This window comes from Drosophila busckii, unplaced genomic scaffold (genome assembly GCF_011750605.1).
Source record: "Drosophila busckii strain San Diego stock center, stock number 13000-0081.31 unplaced genomic scaffold, ASM1175060v1 chrUn_07, whole genome shotgun sequence".
Taxonomy (NCBI): Eukaryota; Metazoa; Arthropoda; class Insecta; order Diptera; family Drosophilidae; genus Drosophila; species Drosophila busckii.
Window position 1 is genome coordinate 1,520,287 of NW_022872723.1, and position 24,820 is coordinate 1,545,106.

General features: G+C 38.9%; 3 protein-coding genes and 1 long non-coding RNA gene across 6 annotated transcripts; 2 read left to right on the plus strand and 2 right to left on the minus strand.

Annotated features, from left to right (window-relative positions):
• Positions 1-243: 243 nt before the first annotated feature.
• On the minus strand, positions 244-17,162 carry LOC108600153 (solute carrier family 12 member 1). Of its 3 annotated transcripts, XM_017987550.2 has the most exons (20): positions 17,055-17,162; positions 9,292-9,704; positions 7,449-7,628; positions 7,266-7,380; positions 5,846-6,104; positions 5,500-5,753; positions 5,330-5,444; positions 5,119-5,258; positions 4,890-5,055; positions 4,694-4,836; positions 4,518-4,627; positions 4,310-4,445; positions 3,653-4,243; positions 3,369-3,597; positions 3,174-3,224; positions 3,005-3,058; positions 2,198-2,295; positions 1,907-2,136; positions 667-896; positions 244-612 (listed from the first exon to the last, which is right to left on the minus strand). In XM_017987550.2, exons 2-20 carry the CDS (start codon positions 9,546-9,548, stop codon positions 368-370), a joined length of 3,603 nt encoding a protein of 1,200 aa, XP_017843039.1. In that variant the 5' UTR covers positions 9,549-9,704; positions 17,055-17,162; the 3' UTR covers positions 244-367. The 3 variants fall into 3 exon arrangements, with proteins under 3 accessions (XP_017843039.1, XP_017843037.1, XP_017843038.1); XM_017987548.2 differs by lacking the exon at positions 3,005-3,058 and having other exon boundaries at positions 17,055-17,161; XM_017987549.2 differs by lacking the exons at positions 3,005-3,058; positions 3,174-3,224 and having other exon boundaries at positions 17,055-17,160.
• LOC108600156 lies at positions 7,309-8,657 on the plus strand. Its single transcript, XR_001915181.1, has 3 exons — positions 7,309-7,398; positions 7,490-7,657; positions 8,555-8,657. It is a non-coding gene; the product is annotated as an uncharacterized LOC108600156 (long non-coding RNA).
• Positions 17,163-19,405: 2,243 nt separating the features above from the next.
• On the minus strand, positions 19,406-24,703 carry LOC108598149 (RNA polymerase II-associated protein 1). Its single transcript, XM_017984765.2, has 14 exons — positions 24,525-24,703; positions 24,161-24,465; positions 23,848-24,103; positions 23,389-23,794; positions 22,850-23,329; positions 22,621-22,787; positions 22,396-22,562; positions 22,242-22,327; positions 21,139-21,373; positions 20,921-21,078; positions 20,317-20,854; positions 20,113-20,254; positions 19,643-20,055; positions 19,406-19,579 (listed from the first exon to the last, which is right to left on the minus strand). The coding sequence occupies exons 1-14, from the start codon at positions 24,649-24,651 to the stop codon at positions 19,406-19,408; spliced, it is 3,654 nt and encodes a 1,217-aa protein (XP_017840254.2). The 5' UTR covers positions 24,652-24,703.
• Positions 21,478-22,244, plus strand: LOC108601109 (general odorant-binding protein 69a). The gene is made up of 5 exons (XM_017989026.1): positions 21,478-21,597; positions 21,648-21,726; positions 21,793-21,884; positions 21,955-22,057; positions 22,120-22,244. Exons 1-5 carry the CDS (start codon positions 21,526-21,528, stop codon positions 22,218-22,220), a joined length of 447 nt encoding a protein of 148 aa, XP_017844515.1. The 5' UTR covers positions 21,478-21,525; the 3' UTR covers positions 22,221-22,244.
• Positions 24,704-24,820: the final 117 nt, after the last annotated feature.

The window sequence follows — 24,820 nt, forward strand, 5'->3', positions numbered from 1 at the left end:
AATAACTACAACAATTCCAACTCTGCAAGAATTTTTTAATTGATTAAAACATTTGAATTCAGATAAAAATTCATTAAGCGCTGAATAGTAAAGTTCCGTTCTTATTTCGAGTGTTAACCTTGGTAACCCTCCAAGTTTCAATCAGACACTATTCACGACGCTGAAGAAATTAGATTAACATTTAATAACCCTGTTAATGTGTGCGGTGTGGTCTATTAAGCTGTCTGTGCAACACTAATTCAAATTCAAATACATATACGTAAATGGTACAATTAAAATAACGAAAATCATTGTACAGCAAGCAAGAGTGCACTTAAGTGATAGGTAGGCTGCTGCAGAGCACCTGCTGTCCGCCGGTGTCACCTATCTAGGAGTAGAAGGTCAGCACGCTCGTCTGATTGCCGCGGACAAATAGGAATGGGGGCATATCACAACTGAGACTCTCCAGCCATGCCATGTAGAGTGGTGCGGAGACTATATTCTTGCGTGGCATTGGGAGCGTCATTACCACAAGATCCGACATGGTTGACTGCTCCCGAAGATATTCTCTTAGGCGCAGATAGCGATTCGTCTTGTCCGCAACGGCCAACAGATCGTCGTCAGTGATGAACGCTGAATGGAAACACAACGTCATTTAATTTATTTTTCTCAAGCGCTCGTACTCACTGTCGTCTTCATTGAGAGTTACTTTGCTGCTATGTCCGTTCTCTTTATCGCTTACAACGAAATCTCTAATAAGCTCATTGAAGAATTGGGTGGATGATTCCTGTGGTTTCTTTGTTATGTCTGGTATGAGCGTTAGGTCCGAGTAGTCAATGCGGAACTTTGACAGCAGACTTGCCATGGATCGCTGCTCGAACTCCAACTCGGCCTTCTTATTGGCCAGTGCATATACCCTGAAAAAAAACAATACACAATATATTAAATTCAAGCTCGCAAAAACGGACGCTCAATTTAAATTTTTAGTACTTATACTTAATATTTTCTTTTTGCAATTCCGTTTTATTTCAATAAGTATCGTTCGGAACTTTTCGGAATAGGTCAAACACATGGTACAACTTGTGTGTTTTGGTTGATTTGCGGAGAGCAAATAAAAATAAAAGAGAATTGCTTTGCATACCAAATTTGGTGTCTCTTGATCGTATAGTATATGAGCTTTTGTTTCTCATACAGACATACAGACAAGCATACAGACATTGCTGATCGAGAGTATGTCAGTTACATACATTTGCACAATAATAAATAAATGTGTAAATTCGCAAGTAGATTTTCCCGGTTCAACCAATGTCATTCTTAACGGTTCAGTGCATCAACTGTGACACAAAAAGCGTGCATTGTTCCTACTGACTGACAAAACAAATGAATATATTAAGTAAAAAACCAGCATCGCCTTATCGGAGCGGAGAGCAGCTGAGAAGGAAGACATGTCAGCTTGGCGGGTGTTTAATTTACGTATCTTTAGCTATCAATCCTTCAATCATACGAACTCGCCGAGTGTGGGCTTTCCCTACCCAGCTGGCCACATTCAATATCCATAATCAATTGTAAGTTAGGGCTGACTTGCTTGTCTCCTTTCCACATGACTGAGCGCCAATTGAATTCAACTGAGCTGCCAGAGCACAGCTGAATATTTTATAACGCACCGTCTGTGCAGCAGTCAGTTTCAATTTAAACAGAGCTCGTGGAAAATCACATAGGCAATACTCTATGAAACGCATGTTAGCACTCTGAATACCTAAGGTAGAGTATTCAATTGTCGAGCGCTGATAGCAATGGAAAGCATTAAGCAATAGGAGCATCCACCTTAGCGTATTTAGGCATTGGATAATACATGCAGCATTATGTTATTTGTGTTACCCAGCCTCAGCCCAGCTCGACTTATATGTATAAGGCGACGGAAGCTTACCTCAATTTACATGATTGCCAGGTGTGCCGCGTACTTATAATGTAGGGCAGAAGCAGAGTAAGACCACCGTCGTCGTATAACCACCAGACATCAATGATAGCGTGGCTGCGCTTACGCGTGAATTGTGTCAAGTCAGCCAGCACCTCCTTTGGTAGTTCGACTCCGCCGGGCCCTCTGTATAGTCTGGTTGGATCATCGTGTTTTTGCTTCGATTTCCTTACTGTGTTATGCTGTAAATTGCTCGAATCGAAGCTTACTGTATTTTAGCAGTGGCGGCGCCGTCTCACTTACTACAACAATGGCGGCCTTAGTGTTCAGGGGGTCGGGTACTCCGGACACATCTTTTGTTTGCTGGCCCGCTATGAATGATAAATCGCTCGTGCTGGATGCTATTGGTATGTATAAGTACTGATAAGTACTAAATTTATTTAGCCTATATACTTATGAAAACAACATGCACCACAAGGCAAAAAAAGGGACTCCTTCTGGTCTAACTCTAGATTATCAATTGCAGTCGTTACTCTAAGTATATTTAAATTTGGAGAAAATGTATGACATGTACGTGCAACCCTTAGAAAAAGTGGTTGCTTTAAATTTGACTACAGGAATTTTAATTCAAATTTTGGGAATTTTTCTTAAAATAGGTACATACATATGTACAAAGAACCTGCCACAGCTGCTAACCGAGAAAGTCTCCACAACTCCCCAAAGTCATGTCGCATCCGACCATTCTTAGCAGTTTGAATTCAAATTAGTAAGAAGTTGTCGGTAGTGTACAGAAACAATCTTGATATCATTACGAATAGTTTTCGGTTAGCTTTAGATTAGTTTTGTGTGTCAATGAACATTAAATTGTGGCACGTTTTATTACATAATGAGCTGTAGGAATTATAAGATTATGTGCTTATTATATGGGACATGTGCGCAAGCAAAGGCATAGAGACGAGAAGATTGGGTAGGCGATGTATTGGGACTGCGGGCTACATGCTTAAGGCTGTCAACGCATACACATACATGAGTATTTACCTAATGGCATTGGGCCCTACAACAAGCTCGCATTCCAATCAAGTGCCTTAAGATACGTAATATTGATCTTACTCGCAATTTTTGCTAGCCAAGAGTATATTCTACGTAGGCCCTGCTTGAAACGTACTAAGAACAAAAAGACAACATGGACACGGGCGAACACGTAAGGTTTAGGTAAAAAAAAAACGGAAGATGGCATCAAAGTTTTTTATCTAATAACCTTTAAGCGAGTGCTACTTACATTTGACATTCTTCAGACCGTGGTCAGTGCAGGCCAAATCATTGGTGCCACCTAAAAGATTCGTGTCGCAGGATATTTGTTATTTTGTAGGTGTGTGAGAGTGTGTGCAGAAGTGCGGATCCATGCGGAAATATTCAAAGATTTCTATGTTAACATGCATATCTTTTAAAAAGCGCGACTGGAACGACAGCTTACCTTGGGAGACATTACGACTTAGGGAGTCCACACTTCCACTTAGTCCGTTGGCTGCACTGTGCTCAGTAGACTGCAGGTCACCAGAGCTCTCGTTAGATTGCAGAGTGCGCGGTACGTCAAGACTGCAGCTTGCTACTGTCCATCCCGCGTCTGGAGAACCAAGAATTTGCGAGCAGTCTAATCCCTGGGGCACTCGAAGTATAGCCACGGAAAGGTACATGTCAAGAGCCTGTCGAAGAGGAGGAGTGGAAAGGAAATGTAAAGGGACTAGCACTTATGCTCACCTTGTGCATAACATTGAAGTATTGCTCCAATTCTTTGTTCTCGCAAGTTTGCCAGTTGCTCTTGTAGCCCATTAGGATAATGTTGGGCTTAAGCTTACCGATGCCTGTGGCCTGCATGAGAGCACGTGTGCCTGCTTCAAAATCCTCGCCCTCAACTAAAGCGTAGAAGCCCTTCACGCGGTGCTTACGAAACCAATTAGATGCACGATCCTTCAGATAGTTACGGTTCTGAGAGGTCGAGCAGCGCAGAACGTGCCCACAAACCAAAAGGGAGAGGTTCTTGGTCAGCATGTAGGCAAAGTCAACAAGAACAGGACGAGTGCTTGGAAGACCTGATAAGACGAGGATTTGCGGCCGGTAATTCTTAACGTGATCCTCCACGTTGTTCAGCTGCTGCACGGACATCAAGGCGTTCTTATAGGTCTGCGCCTGTGTGGTCGATCCCCAGTTAACGTCGGGCTTACGATATGCCACAATTAAGTACAATGCTAATACCGCGCAGAAGGTAATTAGCGCGGTCACCCACGAAATTAGAAACATAACAGCCACGCAAAGGACGGCGCCCAAAAGACTGAGCCACATATTGTAATACTGCGAAGGGGGAACTGCGGTTAACCTTGTCTTATCAGACAAAATGGAAGAACAACGAGTACAAACCTTGAAAGTTGGCCGCCATCCTACCGGCTTAGCCAGACTGGCATGGAATGTGCTAAAGTTGATCAGCATGTAGGCGGCGAGGAAAAAATTCGAAATGAGCGGTGCAATCAGGTTGAGTTTTCCAATTAGAATAAAGCTATAAGTGAAAAAAGGGGAACAGACAAAATGAATACTATTTCACGCTAAAAATGATTGCAGTCCCACTTACGCCGTGGAAATAATAAAGGTCAAAACGTATCCACGAACCGGTTCATTATTCTTGCCATAGCCCTTGGCAAACCATACAATTTTCGGATACAGCTCGTCCTTGCAAAGTGCCTACAGGTTTAGATAACAGATAGATAATTGACAAACTCCAAAGTGGGAGTGAGTCCGCTAACTTACTTGAAAAACCTTCGGGGCTGAAACCAAGCTGGCCAGCGCTGATGATAGAGTCGCAGCAAAGCATCCGGCATATATGAGAGGTCCAAAGCCAGAAACCAATTCGATTACCTGAAACGAGTTTTGCAGGCCAAACTTACAGGGCACTAAATGTAATTACATTAGAAACCTTCCTTCAGCACGCAACTTCGTCGCTTACCCTCTGTGCAGTTGGGAGATACAAAGGTACCATTCAAGATAGCGCTAAGCTGACCGGTTGCATCGCGCGCCACTGTGCTGCCGCATATCAAAACCATTAACAAATAGGTAGCAGTGGTTATGACTATGGCCCAAATAGTACCCATCGGTATGGATTTTTGAGGGTCCTAAAAAGCCCCAGATTTCTTTTTTTTAGAGTTCGATATTTTTATAGTAGAGGTAAGGCATACCTTCAAGTCGCCCGATATGTTAGCGCCTGCCAAAATGCCCGTTGCCGCAGGAAAAAATATGGCAAAAACCGAGAAGAAGTCATGCGGCACCTTATTCTCCTGTCGATAGTCCGGAAAAAGGTTTTCGCGGAATATTGTGGCTATCATTAAATGTAATTTGAGAAATTTTAAAATGATTTAATGTAGTTGCAACAAGTGGAATCTTGTCTACCGTTGTAGCCGATGAATCCTTTAGCCTTCTCCTCCTCACTCTTGGGTCCAATAAAGCTGCCAATAATAAAGTCGCCAATCGCGGCCAGCAAAATGAAGAGAAGCCCTATTTGCGCCTGCACATTAATAATGTATGAGACTGAAGGAAAAATGTAAATTAATCATACACACCTTTGCCTCCCATTCCATACCGACGACAACAAGTATAAGAAGCAGCAATATAGCGACACATCCAATAATACGCACGTCAGCAATGCCGCCATCGATAATTTGAACATGTAAACCTGTTAGCATGTCCTGCACCGATTCGCAGAAACCGACAACATACATTGCGCATGCAACGACATTTGCTAGCGAGAAAATCAGACCAATGGAGCCACCGAACTCTGGCCCCAAAGAGCGCGATATCATGTAGTAGGTGCCGCCTAGACAAGTGTATTGAAATGCATTATGAACTTAAGAAAAAAGACGCACATCGCAGCTGTCAGGCCTGTGTGTGGGTATGTGACAAACTCACCTCCTTTAATGACACCGTTGGTGCTTATCGCCGACATTGAGAGTGCCGTTATCGTCGTGACGGCAGTTGTTGTCAGTATTAAAATGAAGCCCTCGATGATGCCAGCCTGGCCCACCACCCAGCTGAGCCGCAGAAAGAGCATCACACCCCAAATATTAAGCAGACAGCGAATAAGAACACCCTTGATCCATCCGAACTTTACGATGCCGCTCGTATTACCCGACTCCAGATCCATGTTGCGCTGTAGGCTGTGCGTATTCTGTGGACAGAAAACCATACTGCCTATTGCTTAAGAATTTTCAATATAGCTGTCTACACTTGATAAATTATGCCCCCAAATTACATCCAAATATGTAAGCAAAGTAGGTAAGACTCTGTTAGTGGGAACAGGAAATTAATTAGGCCATGACTGAGAGTGTTCTTGAAGGACCATTAAATTGACAGACTTTGCTAAGTGACTTACACCAGGTAAACAATGATGCCAAGCGTTTGTTTAAAAAATTAATTACACACCACCGCAACCGCATGGCTTGCGTCTTATGAACTTTACAAATTTTGAAGACCAGGTTTTCAGGACTAAAATTAAACTAGACGACATTAAAGGGTTGAAGATTCGTGTCATTGGTCAAAAATCATGAATCAATAGGTGTATCATAGGAAAATACAGACTGTAGTCTACAGGGCTATATCAACCCACCCCACCACACAAGTCAAATGCAATTTCCGCGACATCCGAACGTTTGTAAATTATTCGCGCTTATTGCCATTAATTCATTTCATTTTAATTTCAGAAAACATCAGAGACAGACTTTATAAAAGTGCAAAATCAATTAGTAACAATTTACTGCAAGTTTTAAAGACCATGTTTTCAGGACTAGAGGTTAACGATATTAAAGGCTTGAATAATCGATAATTTTCATTGGTTAAGGTCAAAAAACATGGATCAGAAGGTCAATCATAGGAAAGTACAGACTGCAGCCCATCCCCCACACACAAGCCACCAAAGTCAAATGCAATTACCGCGACATCCAAACGGTTGTAAATTATTCGAGCTTATTGCCATTATTTTATTTCATTTTAATTTCAGAAGCAGAAACAACAGAGACAGACTTTATAAAAGTGCAAAATCAATTAGTAACAATTCACTGCATAGCAAATTGTAAATTGTATTGCTTCAACGCCTGAGCTCAGAAGTCAATTAAAAATTCCAAGACCATTGAGTGGGTGTAAGCTATTTAAAAATAGTTATGTAACCGAATTGCAATACAGAGCACATCTACCGCAAGTGAACTTGAAAGCATAAAAAATTAATTTGTGTTTGTAGCATCTACATTCAAGTTAACAGGGCATTGGTTGAACTCAGTAATGCCAATGGCCTTAGATGCGGACAAAGGATGAAACTGAACCCTTAAGTGATTACCTTGCCCACCAGCGTTGAATTATGCAGCTCGTCGAGCGTTGGACGGTATGCGGCCTGGATGGACATCATATTGCGATAGTTATCAAGCCGTGGAAGAGCTTCGCGTGTGAAATGCCTATAAATAGAATAGAGCGTAAGAAGGATAGCTTGACTCGAAATCTGTATCTTATAGAGTTCACTAACCGAAAGCTTTTACCGTATTTTGTATCATACTCATTATCAAGGAGCTCACGTTCCTCTTGCGAGTCGTTCGAGTCACCGGATTCCTCATTCTGAGGCTCCACTTGAAAGCGAGTTGTTGTCTGCAGATCCTTTAGCCGTGACGGCTTGTCTTTATCGCGAAAACTACTTTTGATCGAAAGCCTGCATGGAAGGAATTAGAAATGAGTACGGTAAGATATTTATTTGTATTTTTAAATCCAACTATGATCGTAGCCAGCCCTTAAACAAAACAAAAGTCCCAAAAATAAAAATTATATATATATTCTACATTTAATGTCGCTTTGTGTGTTTATATATTATATAATATTATATTATATATATAGTATATATTATTTTATTAGATTATTGGATGGATAAGATTTTTTAAATAACATATGGTTTTACATATTATATTTACATATTAAGTTATTATAGTTCCATATGTTTTTTTAAAAAATCTTTAGTCCATGAATAATCTTGTAGTTCAATGAAAACATTTTACCTCAATGCCCATGACATACTACACTAAGTCACACATACATATACACATTTGCGCCGCTTGGGTTTGCTTTAATACTTTTTTTTTTAATCTGATTGTTTTGTTTTTACTTTATTCGTACTCGACACCAACAAGGTATCAAGTTTTATAAGAGTCATGTCAGAGATAAATAAAATATTTCGTGTGTCGTTAGATATTTCCAATTTATATGAAGGATTAAAGCCCACTTCGAAAGGAAAATTACCTTAGGTAATAAATATACATTATGACGTAATAAAATAAGATTTAAACACAAAGAACAACGAGTAGAAGCTATAAATTTAGGACCTTATTAGTGTCCTATTTGTTCAATATCTCACAATTTATTTCGGTTCACCGCGCAATGGGACTTTGATTGCTTCTTTGTATATCCTTCATATAAAAACCTTCACAGCAACAAGGCCATGGTCATTGACTATGCAAATTGACTAACAATCGCTTTTGACCTGAATGCATTCCTCACATGTCCTTTCTGCAAATTGTGCAAACTAAAATTATTGTTATTCCTTTTTCTGATTTCTGATATTGTTCACTGCTCCGGCTCCAACAGTAACAGCACAGCCACAGCTCCAGCCAAAACCACAGCAGCCATAGTAAAGCGATAATGCGACGCGTCGCCAGTTTATTGAACTTGTTGGCTATTGGGGGGATGAACAAACTTTGGACAATTTTTGATAAATGCACCCAACAAAGGGCAGTGGCCTTGGCTGGTCCCGGCCATCATCTATTGCTTCTTTCAACGTGTAAGAATATCCATATACATACATAAAGCAGACTTACAGTTGCAAATGCCGGAAATCTGTTGTCTGCTTTGTTTTTGAATTTGAATGAATTTACTAAAAAATTTCAAAGCCCAAATGCATAATTGTTAAATTTAAATATGTGTAATCTCAGAACTAAGATAATGCTTTTGGCCAACACAGAGGCCTCAGCTTTGACTATTGAAGACTCAACAATTTTCTATTTAACTATTTATAACTAATGCTAACATTAGACCATCAAAGACTTGCAACCAATGAGCAAACGTACAATAATATATTTATTTATTTTATAAATTCTTATGTATTTCTAATATTAATATTTGCCAAAATGAACGATTTTAAAATAAAATAATAAATAAATAATTTAATCAAATACATCTGCTGTTAATTAAACCCATCTGCATTGATTAACATTAGCGATAAATGGGAAACACATAAAAATGGAGCGAGGACGCAACACCAGAAACCATAAACAAACTGAGAAAATCCAACTGTAAATTAAGAAAAATTCTCAGGGCACATTTACCTTTGCTGCCTGGGCTGCTGCTGCTTGTTTAGCAATTGTGTCGCGTCAAAAGTGTCGTCCTCGAGCAGGTCGCCATCGTTGTTTGTTAGCCGGCGGTATATCTCATGAGGTCCGTCGCTGTCGGCGTCGTCGGCTGCATGCGACTTGTGGTTTTCGTTGCTGTCGTTGTTTTTCTTATTATGGTTTACAGGATTCACTTGGAAGCGGTTCGGCGGCCGGTCGACCAAGCCCATTTCAAACGAAGTTGCATCCGACATGTCCTGGCTAGTTGCAAACTATCTTAGAGGTTAGTAAGCGACTTTAATGTGCGCCGATAGCGAAGTGCTGAAAGTTCTGCCTCTGCCTCAGAACTATTTTTTCTTATAGTTTGTAGTCACTCTCAACGAAGATTATTCTCCTGTTTATTAATGAATCTGAAAATAAAATTACAATATAGACATAAATGTGATTCTATTAATGTAAAAGCAAGCGAATGGAAAAAATTGTGTATGCATTGTATGCCATTAAGAAAATTGCCTTAGGAGTAGCCATTATTATTTATAAAAACAAGTGGTCGCATTAAAGTTGGGCGCAACCAACTTTTATATACACTTTTACTAGGTCATGCAACAAACATACGCACGCACTCACAAACACATACACACAAAACAGATAACGCGTTTTTGCTGTATCGGCAGCAGCGACGTTTGTATGTCGTGTCAGCAAGCGCACCCCGATTTCATATATTGAAAATTTAAATGTAAATAATTTCTAAGGTTTTTATTCGATCGTTCTGAAATTTTCGACTTCGGTTAAAAACATGATAAAGCGTATGTGTGATTTATTTCAGCTTTTAAAATATGGTTTTAATTGCTCAATATTGTGGGTGTAATCCGTTTTCTTCCGATTTTTGCGGAAAAGGGGGGAGGAAACCAAAGTGTATAAAACAACGTTTGGGTTTGGGTTAAAGGAGGTGCTCGTATACATACAAATTCTGGTTTCTCTATCTTTTATAGTTGCTGAGCAACAGTTGCTCAAACATTCAGACGAACTCAGTTTGTCTTGCTGATCAAGAATATATATACTTTGTGGGGTCTGGCACGCCGCCTCATTCTCCCTGTTACATACATTTGCACAACTTCATAATACCCTTTTCCATTTTGTTTTTACAAAAATGTCAAAGTATATAATAACAAGTGGGCGCAACCAACTTGTATATACACTTTGACTTTGACACACGCCTGCACTCACAAACACATATAATTAAAACAGCTAACGCATCGCAGATTGTTTTCTCTGAAGCGTCAGCGACGCTAACGACAGCGTCGGCAGCGACGTTTGTATGGGGCGTTTATCCGATTCTTATGAAATTTTCGACATCGGTCGAGATCATGACTAAGCATTTTTGTTATTTATTATATTTTTCAGCTTGATTGGGGAGGTTCTTTCGATTAACGGGGGAGTGGAAGGAAATAAAAAATAAAATAAAAACGGTTTGGCTCGGGTACAGGAACCAATCCGCCACTCATCCCTCTCCCTGTTACATATCTATGCAGAACTTTATAATAGCCTTTTCCAGTTTTTATAAAAATATCAAAGTGTATAAAAATGGTATTAATTTTAACACACCAAAAATTTTAAATTATCACTGGGAAACTAAAATGCAAGTCATTACATACATATGTATGTGTGTACAAAAGCGCCTGTAAGAATGAGCGAGTGTATATTCTACAGTGACTGCAGGCAAATCGTGGGCTAAATATAGCGCAGGCAAATTGATGCAAATTAATCATGATTAGCGGTCTTTATGATCACCATCACGATGGTAATGGTTGCCATGTGTGGCAAGGTTGCGAGTTCAGATTGGCGCACCTGGCGCATGTGATGTGAGCTTGGAAACGGGACTTGTGAAGTGGCACCTCGAAGTTCCCAGGGGAATTACACAAAAATTGATAGCTAAGCGGTGGTGATTTAGCACAATAAGAATAAGAAGAACGTGGAGCGACAAGCAATTAGCATAACAAGCGCCATATGACAATAGAAAAGTCAAACAGACGCGAATAAGCAGCTCAATGCGACCTGAATTAAAGCGCGAGGTAATTACGCCAATTATGCAATTTTTATGGGATACGAATAGACACACACATACAAATTAAAACATAAATGTGAATTTATGTATGTACAATGTACATGCAAACAAATGCGCTTGCGATTGCAGTTGCAATTGCTGGTACTAGTATTCGTTTTTGTATGTGGGAACTTTGCACTCGAGCAATGCGAAATTTGCACAAATTTATTGAGGCAATTAAGAGCTTAATTCAATGAAGCACAAATGAGGCACAGAGCAGGGGCAGAACTCCTGCCAAGTGACAGATGACAGCTGATCCGAGGGACTCCCTAGAGACGTCGGCCTCACCGGTAAAGGCCGCAATTATCAACACCTGACCTGTCTCGAGCGCCTGGGCTGATTGTTTAATAATTTCATAAGCCAAAGAGTTAGGCCGCCGACATCGCACCCAGGCAACCCAAGAGCCATTTTATGACTGTCGTTAAAAGTAGTCTCCTGAAATATGATCCATCGGCTTAGCTTTGATTAATTTTGTCATAAACAAATTCGTTTCCACACTGTCTGTCGCCTCTATTGATTGCTCTTCAATGAAGCGGGGAATGAGCACATTTCATCAAGCAGGGCAATTTCCCTCCCTCTTCTTCGGCAGCTGCTAAAAGCCATGACATAAACAAAGTAGCAAAAAGTTGTAAAGACTTATCTGAATAATTGTTCCCATTGTCCGAGCGCTAAAAGCGGCTGCGTCCCTTGCGTACTCTCGCTGTGGAGCCATTTGGGGTTGGACGAGACCAGTTTTAATGGCCCTACAATGGGGCAATTGCTGGCGCTAGCGCTAGCGTTTGCGATTCTGATTTCGCGGGCCCTAAACGTTATTTATTTTATTGTTGTTGGCTTCAGGATCGTTACTTGCTCAGTTCAGGGGAAGAGGACGATTTAACAACGGCCTATGCCCATACGAGCACGGTTAAGTGTACGTATTTAAACGTCCTCGCGCTTGCTGTTCATTGCCCAATTCAACGCCCATTCGCATATCAATTGCGTGAATAAAAATAAGATTTTTATAGCATTGCTGCTCAATCATAGTAAAGTGGCGCCAAGCAAGGCGGATGAGACAGGTTCCTGTTTTGGGGACAGTGTTTCCATAATTATTCCATAAAATACACAGGCACAAAAGTAAAAGTAAGTAGAAAATAACTGCCTAAGCAATGCCACGAATACTGCATTTATTTATTTTATAAGCACAATTACTGCTCGCTGCAAAGGGAGCATTCGGACCTTTTGGTGCTGATACAGCAGCTCTTAATGACCAAACATCAACACCTACGCTGAGCCCCAGATCCGATGTTCAACAACAGTCACGTGCTTCTGGAGTCAAAGTGGAAGCCACATGACTGATGATGGCCAAAGTTTATGCCCCAATATTGATACCAATCGTTTTTTTAGTAGATAACAAGTGATACATGTCCAAGCGGTAATCAGTGAAATAGCACGCACAGAAACAAAACTTTTTGCATAACATGAGAGGGCGGTCTGAACTGGCCACCATGTGGCCAACGCACGCCCTCACATGACAGAGCACTGGAGGTCGCACACAATATCATGCTCACATGTTTGCTTGTATGTATGGGAAGATTTCGAAGCTAGACCACTATATAGATGTGTGTGTGGGTGTGTATATTTGCACGTTGGAAAAGGCCGGGATGAATGACTATCAAAGCGGATTAACAAGCCAAGAACAAGTGACAAAAACAGCAACTCAAACAAAATAGCAGCTCACGAAACTGCCAGGAACTAAACATATGTATTGCAAAGGTTAAACATGTCAAGCTCTTGCTGATCCGTTAAGTATTACATCAACAGAGCCACTGACCTCACAGACTCTGGGCTGGGCTAGCCAAATTCTCAGACTCTTCGATGGATGCCTTTTATTTGTAACCATTCCAACATTAAATCACTTTGACTATATGTTTTTTTAATCACTTTCTGGGCAATTGCTACTAAGAAAGAGTTTTGCGGGAATTGCCGCTGCTACATTAATGTAAAACTGTAAATACAGTAGACGTACAGTTTGTGTGACACATTTCAGTTTGTTGTGAAGTAAGTTTTATACGAGAGTATTATTTTTTTCTGACTGTAAATTTGAATTGAAAAGCGTCATAAATATTATTTAGCGAGTTTTTATGAGGCAAACAGAAAGTCAGTAAACAGCTCAGTTGTGAGGCATCTACTGTGTTTGAGGAAGTGATGGGTGTGTGGTCTGTAGGGACAGGCGCCTTCCAATAAGCGATGATTTTTTTATGATTTAAAGTCGTAAATTTGCGTCAACGTATATTTACGACTCAGAAATGGAATCCGAGCCTGTAGGTCCTGTTGGACGCGCGACAAGCAGCGGCTTGTCCTGCCTTGCCATATGACTGGCATCCAAGCTGCGCCCCGCTCTACCGTTCTCAACTGTGACTGCAGTTTTATTTGCTTTATTTCTGTTGGCATACATTAAGTGCATAAGCCACACACATTCGCATTTAAGTGAAAACGGAAAAAGTTGGGCAATGCGTTGTGGCTGCCAGCACTTGAAAGGTTAATAAAAATGTATTACAAGTAAAAGGGAAATTGTTTTGGTGAAATCAATAGTATTTCCTGCTTGCCATTTATGGACATTTTCTGAGCATTGCAATAAAGATGGTTACTCTGGTTTCTTGAACCATGTCCAACAAGTGCACTGGCTCGTCAAGCTTAAGCTAAATCGAGTAAAATGTTGATGCTTTTGAAAACAGTATGCACATCCAGGCATGGGCAAATCGACAAAAATAAAAGTTGTAAAATCGGAAATGTAATGATGTGACGAAACGAAAACAATGAAACATTCAATCGGATGATGTTTGACCAGGTTATGACAAAAAGCCATTTCCATATCTATACATCAGGGAATGTCATTTTTAATAGTCGTCTCTATTAAAGCAAACAGTTGAGAGGGAAGTCGACTATATGAGCGCTTCCCTAATTGGTACTCGTAGAAAAGCTTATTTAAGATCTAGTACTTAAGGCAGCGTAGCAGAATGGCAAAATAAACTAAATTTGCTCATTTCCATGTTAGATTTGAAATACACAAGGTCTTGCGTATTACGACAAAAATTGGTACAGAATTTTTAACATTTTTATTTAAATATCTACACATATATTTAAAACTTACTAATAACAGCAATAAACTATTGGAAACTACATAGAAGCACGCATGACTTCAATATCGTAGAACAGGCACGTAATTTATTTCACCAAGAGAGAGGTAGAAGAGGATATTGAAAAAATGTATTATAAGATTACCTATTTCAGAGTTATTACTTAAAAAAGTACAAATAAATAAAGTAAATGTACAAATAAAATTAAATGTAGAATGCAGCAGTTCTACATATGAAAGCAACAATAAACTATTTTCATTGTTTCCATGAATACGTATTTTTAATTAAAGCGCCAGAGGGCCAAACAACCAATTTAGTTCATCAGTTACAACTTAACGTCACGTTCATCTACCAAGCAACAGTTTTATTCTATATGCCTACACTGCATATGCATGTATATGTTTGTATGTACATATTTACTGAAATATTTTTACGGGTCACTAAACAAAGCATTTACAAACAATCCCGGCTTGTATATAAGTTCATATTCACCTACAAGTAAGAAGTAGAATGCTAAATATAAGAGGCCAATTCACTTGGAAACACATTGAAGCAATTATTAAAATTATATATGGCTCTATTTTTTTGTGTTTTAAGCCAATGTATGTTTCGAGTCTGGACCCTATGAACTTCAAAGGACAACAAAATGTAAATAGTTCTAATCCACAAAATTTTAAAAGTAAAGATGGGCACAGTCCTTGGACTGCAATGGTGTCTTATCAATGACTCTTTCCCGCTGCTATTTGTATAGATAATTAATAATAATAATAATAATAATAATAATAGATTTTTCTTTTCATTCATTTAAGATTTCAGAACTTCTGAAATTTGGTCTCTTTATCAGATATACGGACGCTACATACATTTACACATCTTTAAGATAAGAGAAAGTCGGTGGATGAGTGCAAGGAATGAGGAAGAGAGTATGACTTGTAAATATGACGTGCATTTTAATTAATAAACGCTACCACAGCTTTTGGTTTGAGTAGGACTAGGTCGGATTGCTTTCATTAGCAAATCGACTGCGAAACGCGAGCTTGGCTTACTAGAGAAAGATTTTTGTTATACTCGAGGTTCCTCGTTCTGTCTGTCGTTTTGTCAATTACCATAAATCTTAATTAAAAGCGGAAAACTCGGCAGAAAGGTGAAAAACATTCGCGTTGCAATGAGGAACATTTGCTATTTTTGTATCTGAGAGCTCGTCGTTGCATAATTTCCAAGTCCCATTCTGAATAATACTGTTTAGCCATGAGCAAAGCCCACACCCACCCCCAGTACCACTTAAGCATCCCATATACGACAGCTGTCGCTGGCTGTGCCCCATTAAGTCGGGTGCAACATGTTGCTGTCGCCGCGCGAGACTGGCGCAGTTTCGCATTGTCAAGGCTCGCAAGGTCAATGGTTTAATTGCTTATTTGTCGGTTTTGCACAGTCTCAAGTGTACATAATCCTATGTTTGTATTTTCTTAATGGGAAAATTCTGCCAGTGTCACTTTTTCTTTCTTTATTTAAAATGAATCAAGCCAGAATACACACACTGAATCTATCTTTCATATTCTAGTTCGATTTCCAAACATATTCCTTCTGACTTATTATTTAGGTTACAAACAATTTAACTGAATGCAACCAAAAAACTTTTAAACACCCTTAGCCTAAATAGCTATGCCCTTCCCAAAGTGAATAAGGCGACAGCAGGGATGCACAGACACATAATGCACATATGCATATAACTGTAAATGTCTGTGGACATATGTTAAACATTCCGGTTTTAATGAGTAAAGGGTTGCAATATGGATGGAAAAGGAAACAGAACTCGAACCCGAACTCTTGACTCATGTGTTGTGTTTTTCTCGGTACTTAACAGCCAAACATGTAGTTCGTACGACTACCTTGTGAGAGCATTAAAAATAACATTTAATAATCTAAGAATTGAAAAAATATATATATATATATTGATGGTAATATATATATATATATATATATATATATATTGATGGTAAAATATATATATGTGCACATTAAAAAGACTCATAAAAAAAAAAAACACGGTTGACAACCTTAAAAAAAACATTTAACGCACGAAATATCAAAATGAAACCAGATACTTAAGTGTCTGTTATCCATTTCATCGTAGTCACAATATGCAAGTAACTATATACATATGTATATACATACATTTGAGTATGATTATGGATATATGAGAATACCTTTTGATGCAATTAAAAAGTAACCGTCCTGAAGATTTTACTTATTTTAACGTGCTCGATTAATAAAAATTGTCATGTAAATGCGGCAAGTGTTTAGATATATTTTAGTATATTTTTATATTGTTTTAAGCGAACCCACGCGATACTTAATTGTAATACGCAAGGTAATACACATATGTATAAACCTAGAATTATTTTAAATCATGAAAATGCTGAGATGTGCGTTTTATTTGGGCCGGGGCTAAGTTAAAAAAGAAAATTTAATACAAAACTATTCCAAAAGAAGAAGGCACACTTTGTTTATTCTTGAGCTACTTTATTTAATATACTTACCAAATTCGGTAAAAGTGATGCTTATTCTGAATTGCAAAATATTATTTCTGTTTCGCGGACGGTAATTAGATAGATTATTTATTAGAACGCTCGAATCAGTTACTTCAGATATTATAGTTGTTTCACTTTGTTGCAGCGAATTGATACAAAATTTAATTTATTCTTATCAATCTCAACAAACAAATATACAGTTAACAAATATCGTTTGTTTGTATGCGCATGTGTCTGGAAATATTTAATATCTGAAAGCGGAACAAAACAAAATTCAAGCTTATTATCACCACCGGCTGAAGCACTTTACTTGTAGTTGAATAATTAAATACACACACATTAATATTTAAAAAGCATACGGGAGGAGATCCCGTGTTTGTAGTATTTTTAAACGCTTTAATTGTTTTCGGGTCAAGTGTTTACTTTTAGAACATCACTTAAAAATGTAAAAGCAACGAAAAAATTTCTTAAAACTTCCAAGTAACAGCACATATGTATGTAGTATGGACCATGTTAGCCAATTTCTTCAGATTATGCAGTTTTCAAAATTAATAACACTACACCAAAACAATTATATTTATTTTATTTTATATTTAAGATAGCAGAATGCCGAGTTCGACGGATACCCTGCAGCGGGAGCCAAGTAAGGCACAATGTATTTATAAGCATGAGTTGCTACCAAAAATAAACTGTTTGTTTATTAGAAGTATTTCTTGTATGCCTCATGGCAATTATTTTTGAAAGTGTACTCGTACTTTGCAGACGAGAATCATTGATATGAAGGCACTCGCAAAGGCGTAGCGAATCCAACCCGTTCCAAGTACCGCAACTGCACGTGCAGAGAGCCAAAAAGATACTGAGCCACCGAGTCGTTCAGTTCGCGCTCGATCAGCAGAAAAGTTTTCTGTGTACTTCGAATGAACAGAAATGTGGCTCTCGGCTTTCGGCTTGCAAGCGTCCAAGCGACAACGCAACGTCGCAGAGCGTCGAGCTGAAAATGCGCCCTAATTGCTTTTTCCCCACACTGTGTGACGTGATCGATGACAAATCGCTGGAACGTGCAACCCGAGCAACGATCGCAGCGGCAACTACAAAACATCAACTACACTCACCCATCTTGTAAAAGAGCTCATCAGAATGTGCGTTAGCATTCGAATGTGGCCTAGCAATCTGCATACCAAAGCCAAATGCCTTGCCACCCCAACTTACTCCTAATACAATGTATGCCCTTAACTTTACATCTATAAGAGAGTTACGCTGCACAACAGTGTTGCCATGATTGGAATCTAATTAGAAACAGGACACCATTTAGCCTTGCCTTAAGGCTTGTCGCAAAATTATGAATTTCAGCAAATATATACTTCTTTCTTATTGATAAAATCATTCAAAAAACCTATAGCAACACTGCTGCATAAAGAACAAATAGTAAATATATTTTATATAATTACAGCTAAAAGCAGCAGATATAAAAATAGTTAATGCATAAATCAGAATCTAGTAAAGTTTGAGTTCTGAAAAATTATGATTCATGCTAATAAATATCTATGAAAGTGATATGTGAAAATATCAATCAACCTAACGAGTTTGCATGTTACAAAACCACGTCTTCATTGTTCCGATAATAATAATGAAGATAATATTAATTTGATAATAGAATTATGAAATTGTAAATGATTCTTAGTTGTTCGTCATTTTGCTACTTGTATTCTTAATTCATTAATTGTATTTGACCCAAAAGTCTTGAAGTTCACTACAAATTAAAAACAATTAAAGACGGAATTTTCAAGTTCATTTAAATTTTTACATGGAAGATTATTTGTTTTTCCAAAAAAAAAACGGTACATTAGGTAAAAACAAAAACTATATTATTTAACCTTTGCCAAGAGTCACATTGCAGCAGGCATACAGAAAAATCTTGGCCATTTGCAAATAGTTCGCATCTGTATATTGCACTCATATTTATTTACAAATGGCATATAATTTAATTAGCTCTGACCGTTCAATTGCGTTCATTATAATTACACATATTTTATTAGCATTCGCAGTCAGTGTTAGACAGCAGTTACGGCAGCGACGGATTCGCGGCGCTTGTGCTATGGAGTGTCAATAAGTCAAGTGATTTTAATTAATTGAGGGCGATAGCGAAGTCATCCGCAGCAGGCAACCTGTCACAGTAACTAAACGGATATGCAATTATTATTGACATACTTATGTCTCTAGCCATGTACATAAGTAAAAATACTGGTATACACATTCAACTTTTTCACAATTAAATTTTAGTAGTAAAAGTATGTAAAAATAAATTAAAGTGATAAAATAAAATTTGAATTTGTCAAATTCACTGTGGTAAGTCTTTTTATTTAAAAGTATTTTGATTTCTTTACTGCAGAGGAATTGTTAAAATGGTGTTGAGCGATTTTATAGGCAATGCTGCCTGGGCGAACCAGTTTCCGCTCGAGTGCGTCGCCGTATAGCTTAACAAGAGACGGCTCCACTTCCGTGGGTTCCAGATAAGCAGCCAGGCCACCAATCAACTAAAAAGCAATCGAAATTATTTTCAAAAGCCTGCATAAAAAATGATTAACCTTCATTCTTACCAGACTTTCATTACAATTCAAAAATCGCAAAGCTTGCACGTGTTCGGACCATATGCGTCGACGCCATTTGTTATCATACTTCTGAGCCAGTGGAAACAGCAAAAGCGCACTAAACAACTCATCGCCATAGCTGGCGGCCTCAAAGTGGTTCACAAACAAATAATACAATGGCTCGAAGTTTCCCTTATCTCCAACTGTTGCATTAAAATCAAATGTGTAAGTTGCATTTAGTGAATTAAAGTCTAGTATCTGTGAGCGTAACAAATCATGTAGATCCGGCTCCAAGAACTGACTGTCAGGACCCATAAAGGAAATCATTAGGTACATTAACTTCTCAAGTGGAGTGACAATCTGCAGACCCTGCAGCTCTAGCTGCTGCACGAACGTAAAGGTCATGCGCACCACCTGATTCTCTGAAAGAAACAAAATGTTCGCATTCACAAATTAAAAGAGAATTATAAGCGGCTTACCGGAAATAGGATTAACTGCCTGTTCGAGGTGTACATTTTGCAAATAATTGTTGAGTATAAAACGTAATTGCATATATGGCCAGTCTGCCGGAAGAGCTGGCGTCTGAGTATAGCAAATAGTCAGAGTAGGATCCTTGTTATCCTGCACATATGTATATACAAACATATTCAATACGAACTGGGTGATAATATATTAACTCTTACCGCAATAAATTGAGCGTAAACAACATCCATACAAGTCTCCTTCAACAGCTCCAGTGATTTTGTATCTAACTTTATAAATTGATCATTAAATATGTAGCGCTCAAATATGCTCTTCATCTGTCTGGCCTGTCCGATGGGCAAACAGCACAGATAGTTAAAGACTAACTGCAGCAAGTGAGTTCGCGGTAAGTAGGTTCCCAAGCCGTCTGTGGTAAGAAGCTGATGGATAAGCCTTAACTCGCTGCGAGCAAAAAAGTTACTGGCCAGGAAAGGGTTCAAGTCCGTGCTTAATTGTTCTAGATACGCCGCCAACGGTTCTAGCAGCTCGGGTTGTGTAAGTGCCTCAAATAAAGACTTTTGGTCATCATTAGTCGGTGCCTCAGCCAACGACCATAGATTGCTGAGCATTTGCACGGTATAGGTGTTGCTGACAATAAGCTGAGGACCATGATCATGATTTAAGACAGCACCCACATTCGGTAGCGGGGAGTGTACATTGCGTCGATCACCACAGCTCCGTAAAATTATAGAGGTCTGTCTGTTGGGAGGTAGTGATTAAAACGCATTAATTACGATCCGTGAGCTGTCTGTCAAGTTTACTCACGACATCTTCTGCACACATGCGATTAGACATGGGGAACGCACAAAGTCGGGCAATATATTTCCCAGAAACTTACGAAAGGCCGTTGTCCCGAGGTAACAGTTGCGCGCAAACCAGTTGACTGCGTAGAAAATTGCGCTCAAAAGTGTCAACTGTGTGTACTGCAAGAGAGAATCTAAATCAATTATATGTATGTATAGAACATGGAAGCTTATACTCACATCCTTAAGGGTATCTAAGCGAGTTGCCTTGTGAATCCAGCTACAGCAGCAATTGTGCAAAATTTCCAGCAATGTTTTCTGCGCTTCCAAATCGCAAGTGCCACTTTCCCCAGCAGCCACTAATGTAGCTATCAGGGCAGCTGCGTGTTGGCGTATTAGCGCTGGACCGCCCACTTCAAAAACGCAATGATTATAGTGCCAGTCAAGCATTTGACGTAGAGCAGGCAGGAATTGTCTATGACAACAAAAATGATAGCTATTAGAACTGGCGCTTTACAGCTATAAAAGAGGGCTTCTGGTCTAGACTGCACTTAGTTTGACTTCGCATGTCTACTACTGTCTAACAGTTGTTTATATTTATTAGTTCGCAAAGAATTTGTATTTTCAATGGATTCCAAGTGGTTAGGCCTCACGCTGGTTGTGCTACTGCTTTGCTCCCTTTTGTGCTCTTTACAAGCTGTAAGTATTATCTGATTTGTGAGTACACACTATAGATTTCTCTCGCACAGCTCGAAGTTCCCGAGGTTGTAAAGAAACAGGTTAAGAAGGTTCACGCTCGGTGCGTAAATCAAACTGGTGTATCTGAAGGTAGGTTGTACTGTCCTAGCAGTATACTGAAGCTGTCAAACTAAATCTTCAAATATCCACTGACAGCGATGATAGTCGAAACGCACAAAACACAGCAGTTGCCAAATGATCCTACTTTCAAGTGCTTCCTACACTGCATGTTCGACATGTTTGGTCTGGTCAGTATATACATACATACATATACATGAGAATGTCTACATATCGCAATGATTCCTTAAATATTTACAGATCGACAGTGAGCAAGTAATGCACTTGGAGTCACTGATCGAAGTACTGCCGGAAACTATGCACGAAAAGGTGAAGCGATTGGCTGATACATGCGGCACGCAAAGTAAGCTAACTGTTATGCAACTATAAATAACAAAATCAATTTTATAATCTTCAATTTTGTAGAGGGTGTTGATGCGTGCGATACTGTGTACCAGTCTATTAAATGTTATATGGATACAGATGGACCTTTTATAAGATCGTCTGTCGACCAGTTGCTGGGCTAGGGCTTACAAGAAAAAACTCACTTAAATAATCCACGATCCACAATTCCAAGCAACAGAAGGCACCGTAGAATGCGCAGAGCCTCGATCTGAACACGAATCATTGCGCCCTGCAAACCAAAAAGTATCAATTGGAAGTTTTCATAATCATTTAGACATGCAATAAATCTATTCTTACCTTAATGTCATCGCGACAAAATAAATATCCTTTTAATCTCTCAATAAAACCATCGTTCGACAGTTGTTTCGCTATATCCAAATGCTGACATATTAGAACTCGAATTAATTTCAAGCAAAGATGATGGGGCTGTCCGTAGAATGAGGACTGAGTTCCACCTACAGAAGCTGAAGAAGAATGCGCAAACTCACGTTTTAATTTCGCCAGCTAGTTGTACACACTTACCAGATATAGGATTTTTATTAAAATAAAATGAAAAAATCAAGTCCATAAGATGCGTTTCATTTACGAGTTGCCTGGCCGCAGAAAGATTTGTGCGTGCGATTCGTATGAGCAGTTTAAAGCATGATTCCATTGTACTGTTTTCTGGGCGTAAGGATCCCACAATAAAGCTATCGAAAAGACATATATCAATATATCAATAACAATATTCAGCATACCGTTATGGGACTACCTAATTCGTTGACAAATATTTGTGCGCAACAAGCATTCTATTAAATCTGTTTCGGCAAGATGGAAATCGTCAGAAATGCGGCTATCCTCTTGACGCTCAGACACATCAGCATTCACAGCAGTGGTTGAATTACCGCGTAGCAAGGTCATGTAACGCTTCATGAAGCTAATTTGTGAAGAGCCGTTTTTCTCTTTGTTGCTTTCATCGAGCACCTCCAGCATAGGCTGCCAATGGCAATAAGCGTTTTCGTAGACATGGTCAAGTAGCACTTCATCAGCTTCATTATAGAATAGGAGGCTCAAAGCTCGGCTTACTACCTCAAGTTGAGCTGGTGTGTTCTCATCCAGTCCATAACGCAACAGAAAGAATATTTTTGAGATTGGCAATGTTAGCACCTGATCGTAGAAGCCCTGATTATAAATACTCATAATTCCTGCGATGGCTCCAAATGCTGATATACGTTGCTGTAGCACTGTCGACCTAATCATCAAAACAAACATGTGATTATAAATATATGAGGTCTCTTATAAAATACCTACCGCGCCAAACGAAACAGTTCTTGTAGACTGTAGCCTGGTCTTTCTGGCTCCTCGCCATGCAAGTACAACTCACGTTCATCAACATCTTGTTTTGAGTTCTGAAGTGTGTAAGGCAACAGTACACCTTTCCAATCAAAGCGAGCATTAAACTGCTGTCCAGGCTCTAACTGTCCTACATTTAGTGGAATATCCCGCATCCATGCTAATTTGTGCTCCTCCATTAGATTAAAATTCAGCCAATTCCCTTCATTACTTTGCTGCAGTAGTTCAAGTGCTGCCGGAGAAGAATCGTTAAGAGCCGTGATCAGCGGTGATGAATGCGAAGTATTTTGGCTTAAGCTTATTTCGGCTGATCCATTATTTTGGATTTTACGTTTACTGGTCAGAAGCTGTATCAAAGAAGGATCTATAAGGTATATATAAATGTTTAGGTAATCTTCATTCCTTTCTAACGCTTACCTAATGAATTAAGTAATGTCTTTTGCTCAGACAAGATATCCTCCATACGCATTTGATCTAATAATTTCATGTTTTCAGCATGAATCTCACGAGACAGAGACTTGTCTTGAATAATAGTACTACAGCTATTATTCAACTCATAGTGTAAATCATCTACATTATCTTTGATCAAATTTAAAGGGTCGGAACTTTTTTGTGTAATGTTTTCCATGATCTTCTGGGCAAAAATGCTTTTAGGCTTTTGGGGTTTGTTTTCCTTCAAGTAAAGTTTTTTGTTCAGTATAATTTAATTTTGTTTTGTTTTGCCACTTACTTGGTGATGATCCCTTTGAGCATTGCATTTATTTCCATCGACTCTCTCTACGAGTTCTCCCAAAATGCTGTTAAAGACGGTAGGCTGTTCCTTAGTTTTGCCTATATTTCCTAAAATATTTTCATGTATTTCATCCAAAAGAACTTTCTGGTTTATTACAGTCATTTCATCTCGATAGGGCTCAGTCGGTGCCCTTTTATGTATAGATATTTTCGCTAAGTTCTCATTAACATTTTGTAAACAGTCATCATTAGTTGAAGTTTTTGCTTGTTCCCGTTTTTGTGCAAATATAGACTTCTGTGCCGCTACAAGGTGATTAAGTAAATGACCATCCATGAAATCAAAAATAAAAAGAAATACTCACAATTATTTACACGAACAACTGTAGCCGCAGGTTGGAAATTTTGATTATTCCGACGCTCTGTAGCGAAGTCTTGTGCCATGCGCAAGACATCTTCTTCACTTTCGCCGGGCTTAAGTTTGTTAAACATGGTTTATAGGCCTCGTATAAATAAATAAATCCTTATGTTTATGTTTGATTTCTCAGCCACCCACCGGTACCTAGTGATGGTAAAAACAATCATATTTTATTATCTACAATGCTTATTGTTATCAGCCGACCGCCACAAAAGTAATGCCTCACACTAAAAGTTTTTTAAA